This window comes from Nematolebias whitei, chromosome 14, assembly GCF_014905685.2.
Source record: "Nematolebias whitei isolate Nwh7 chromosome 14, NemWhi1, whole genome shotgun sequence".
NCBI classification, from domain to species: domain Eukaryota; kingdom Metazoa; phylum Chordata; class Actinopteri; order Cyprinodontiformes; family Rivulidae; genus Nematolebias; species Nematolebias whitei.
In genome coordinates, this window is record NC_056511.1 from 22121915 (window position 1) to 22126529 (window position 4615).

A 4615-nucleotide genomic window follows, 5' to 3' on the forward strand; every position below is an offset into this window, starting at 1 on the left:
TTATTACTTGTACTACTATCTGTACTTTGTGGTTTTTCACTTATCGCAGGGCTTCAGAGTACGGATCCCCCACGACAAACGAGGGAGTACTGTACACATTTTTAGTTTGTATTGGAATATGAAGCAATGAAAGAAAAAATCCTCAGATTTACTACTAATCTACAGGCAATGACCAAGTTTAAAAGAAAAATGAGATTTGCTTGTGTAGGAAGCGTCAGAAAATCCTTTGTCAGTTCTTTTAATGACAAAAACTGAACTTTGTCCGCACCTCAAACCTTGAAAACAAAAGATTTTACATTAATAATTAGAGGGAGCAAGACAAATGATGATGAGGATTTTAGGTCCATCAGACTGCTTGAACTGTGAAAATGTGTGAACTGATCACGTGTTGCTTTCTGACACATTCTGGATCAGGTCAGGCTGGTTCTGTTGCTGAAAATAAAAGTTAATCTAGGTAAACCAGCTCTTTAAAGACTTTTCATCTAACGGTCAAAGAAAACCTGCACGAAAACGAGGAAACACCTTATTCCTCTCAAGTGAAACCCAATTGTTCTTTTCAGCATTCCCCTCCTACACCGACGTCGATTTGATGACAATGGACCTCAGTGTTGGGTCAAATAATGATCTGACTGAATCCCACCAAAGTTCTTGGAGGTTTAAATGTAGGAGAACCAGAAGGGAATCCCACCTAGTGAAGATCTGATTGGCAGAAGAAAAAGTTAAAGAGATGGTCTGTGTGTTCACAGCAGTAGTCTACCTGTCTCTTGACTGATTGGTTGGGGTTGCGTTGTGGGTGCTGGATTGCTGAAGGAGTGGGCGTGAACCGGGGCGCAGGAGATTTGATGCTGTGCTGCAGCCGACTGAAGCTGTGAGAGTCGGGGGTCCTGCCACGTGGTTGTCTTCTGCAGGTGACTGAAAACACATGACAAGTCTAAACGCATCTTTATCTGTTAAACCACTGGAACCTGAAGGGTAAGGAGCGCTCTGCCTCGGACCTGCTTTACCTGTACGACCAGACGCGCTCATGAACTCACACTCATGCAGACAGAGAAAGAGCCTCCGTGTGTCAACCAGCAGGAAACGAGCTCACATCAAGGTGAAACCACATAGGTGTCACATTAATTATATGTGAAGGGGAAAAGTCCCCTCACATTTAAAAAAAATAATTTGGATCCGCCCACATTTCATTACCATGAAATATTAGTTCACCAGCGTTGTTTCTATTTCTTTGTGGAAAAAATCCATTCCACTTGATTAATAGAACACTCAAACCACTAAAAGTCCACTCCAACCATAACTCTGTGTTAAGGTTGGTAATAATATATCTGCTTCAGTGCATATTTCTTGCGGGGTCCCACAAGGCTCCATTCTTGGACCTCTTCTGTATCTGTGCTCCCTTTGGGGTCTATCCTGAGGAAACATGGTCTGTCATTTCATTGTTATGCTGATGACTGCCAGATTTATCTGCCCTTAAAACCAACTAGTTCTTGCTTCATTCATCCTCTGTTAAAATATTTGGATGACATCAAGGCATGGATGGCTTCAATTTTTAAAAAAATTTTAATGATCAGAAGACTGAAGTCATTATGTTTAGCCTTAGCTCAACCACCGTCTCTGTTCCTGTAAACTTGGAATCCTTTCAGCCATATCTTAAGCAGTCTGTAACAAACTTCGAGATGGTTTTAGATGCTGACTTTAAGGTTAATAAACAAATAAACTCTGTTCTGCAGAAAAGCTTCTTCCAGTTAAGGCAGATAGCTAAGCTCAAGCCAGTGTTGTCCAGATCTGACCTTGAAAACTTAATCCATGTCTTTATCACTACCCAACTGGACTACTGTAACACACTATGTTGGAGTCAGCCAGGTCTCCTTTTCACGTCTCCAGCTCGTCCAGCTGCTTGGCTCTTAACTGGAACTTATAAGTTTGAGCATATTACACCAGTTTTGTCCTTCCTTCACTGGCTCCATGCATACCAGAATTGATTTTAAAATTCTCCTGCTAACCTTGAGGTGCCTTTAACCTTTATGTCTCCTTATCTCTCTGAGTTACTAGAACCATATGTTCCCTCTCAGCCCCTGAGATCATCCGATCAGCTGCTTTTGGCTGTTCCAAAAACAATATTGAAGCTCAGAGGTGATCGGGCTTTTTCAGTCATGGGCCCCAAACTTTGGAACAATCTGCACCCCAACATTAGACAGGCTGCGTCTCTTCCTGCTTTTAAATCAGTTTTCTCTGGCATTTCACACAGTGCGAGTTGATTTAGTATTTAGTATTTTTTGTTCTACGATTGTTTTTTTTTCTTTTAATGCTTTTAATTCATTTTTCAATACCATCATTATTCTTATTTTTTCCATGAATTTGCTCTTATTGATGTTAAGCACTTTGTAACGGTTGCTGATTTAAATGGGCTTTATAAATAAAGTTGACTTGACTTGACCCTGGGTTTTCCTAGTACCTTCAACAATTCACCACACCGCATGCAGTGATTCCCATCGGAAACTTGCCTTGGGGCACTCATCTCTTCAGGATTTTTTGTCATTGGGGTGGGGGAAGAAGGGGAGACACCTCTATGTTGGGTGCTAACTAGCTTAGCGCTACATTAATGCCGGCAGTTGTTGACAGGCGCGCATGTGTGTGTGTGTGTGTGTGTGTGTATGGGGGGGGTTTGAATGCGTGAGAGAAGCGGAGCACTACATTTGTGGCATCTTGCACCGCCAGATTAGCCCTACGTTAGTGCCGTGAGGGGTGGTTTAGGATGCATGAGAGAAGTGGAGCGTGCTCTATTCACACAAGGAGAGCTGTTGGTCAGGCTACTTCTTGTTGTGCCGAGCTCTCTAATTAAAATAGTTATTGAATCAAGTGTTTGCTTATGTATGTAAAACTAGATGTTAAACAACCCGTTAAAATACACCAGAATGCAGGAAATGGCATCTACTTTATTCAAAATTTTCTAGGGGAGGACCCCCAGAGCGCACCCCCCACCCCAACATTACAAATGCTTCTGACGCCAAAGCACACAAGTAACACAACTAGTTCAGCCATTTCCTGTTTGCATGCAATTAATGAGTTTTAATCCCAGGGATTAAATCCCAGGAAAAGGAGTGGTGGCGCAGAGGTTAGAGAAGGTGGGCCTGTGATCGGAAAATTCACTGGTTCAACTCACGGTACAAACAACATCAAAATGTGGGTGGGATTGGTGAAGCACCCACACCTGTCTCCACCCTCATTGCCCCATTCTGGGCCCTTAAGCAAGGCCTTTAACCTCCCACCCCCCATCTGCTCCCCCAGATACCCTGGATGGCAGCTCTCTGCTCCACACAGAGAGCTGTGGTAACTCGGTGGTCTGTGGTTTCGTCAGAAATGGCAAGGGTAAAAATAATTGCCAAGTATTTGTGCGACTAAATTCACTCTGGTGACTCCTGAAGAAGGGAGCAGCCGAAAGAAACAAAAAATCCCAGGGATAGCTGCACTGCATAAACACCATTAAATCTGAATTTAATTATCTCATTCCTTTGTTGTATTATTTAAAAGGGATTATTGAATTTTTATATATATATATATATATATATATATATATATATATATATATATATACTCATAAGAATTTAAAGGAATACCCCTAGCTGGGTTCATAAATTGGTTGATACTGAATGAGTGGTCACATAATAATCAAATATCATTTCAAGACATGGTAGTTAATCAAATTAAATAAAAAATGTGCAATATCGGCTAAAATTGTTTTTTGTTTGTTTTTAATAATCAGCCTGAAACTCTTCGAAGAAACCTGCAGAGCAACAGATGCAACACAAAAATAAACTGACAAAAAGGCCCTTACTTGATGAAGTACCGTTGGCCAGTAGGCGTTTTGGCCATTTCCCAACCGTCTGGGAGTGGCACATCATCAGGTAATATCGGTGAGGTGGCTACATCTGCATCTGCTTGAGCGGTGAGGGAGTTGACGGGGAGGGAGGCCGGGGAGGAATGAGCACGGACGTGATGAGGAGCGAGCGAGCCACACACACCTCCATCTGAACTGGCCTGACGAGAAACAAGCAGGGTTAACAACTCCGAGACGGAGCGACCAACAGCAGCCGGAAACACAGAACCAGCAGAACAAAAGAAGAAATAAAGAAAGTCAGTGGAGGTGAAACCGACCCTGATGAGTCATAAACCCAAATACTTTAGAGTAGAAGATTAAGCTTTTAACCTTCCATGCTAAAGTTTTAGAGTAAAGTCACCTTGTGATGATAAATGATGGTGTTGTAGCCAGTTTGATCAAACCTTGGTCAGAGTTGGGTTGGGGATGACTCAGCTGCAGAAATTTAGTCCGATATCTAAAATTTTCCCAATTTTAGCCATTAAGTGTGTCCCAAATTCAGTGGAGTGTAGTGGCAATCTTGAATTGGACCGGCTTAAAAAGTTAATCACAAACATTTAGTGGTTGTTTCTTAAAGGTTTCATAAAAATCTGTCCAGTGGTTCATGAGATATTGAGATCAAACACAGACATAAAAAAAAAAAACATCTCCTGCCTTTGATTTTGGTGGTGATTTAAATTATTAAATTTCCTAATCCATCCATCCATCCATCCATCCATCCATCCATCCATCCATCCA

The 4615-nt window shown here is 41.8% G+C and overlaps 1 protein-coding gene across 1 annotated transcript in view; it reads right to left on the bottom strand.

Annotated features, from left to right (window-relative positions):
* The window catches only part of LOC119420585 (transcriptional coactivator YAP1), a 56306-nt gene that overhangs the window by 10127 nt on the left and 41564 nt on the right, over nucleotides 1–4615 (bottom strand). The window contains exons 3-4 of the mRNA XM_037688002.1: nucleotides 3836–4038; nucleotides 758–912 (exon numbers count right to left, since the gene is read on the bottom strand). Of these exons, the coding sequence (XP_037543930.1) occupies nucleotides 758–912; nucleotides 3836–4038 (358 nt within the window). The remainder of the gene's footprint in view (nucleotides 1–757; nucleotides 913–3835; nucleotides 4039–4615) is intronic.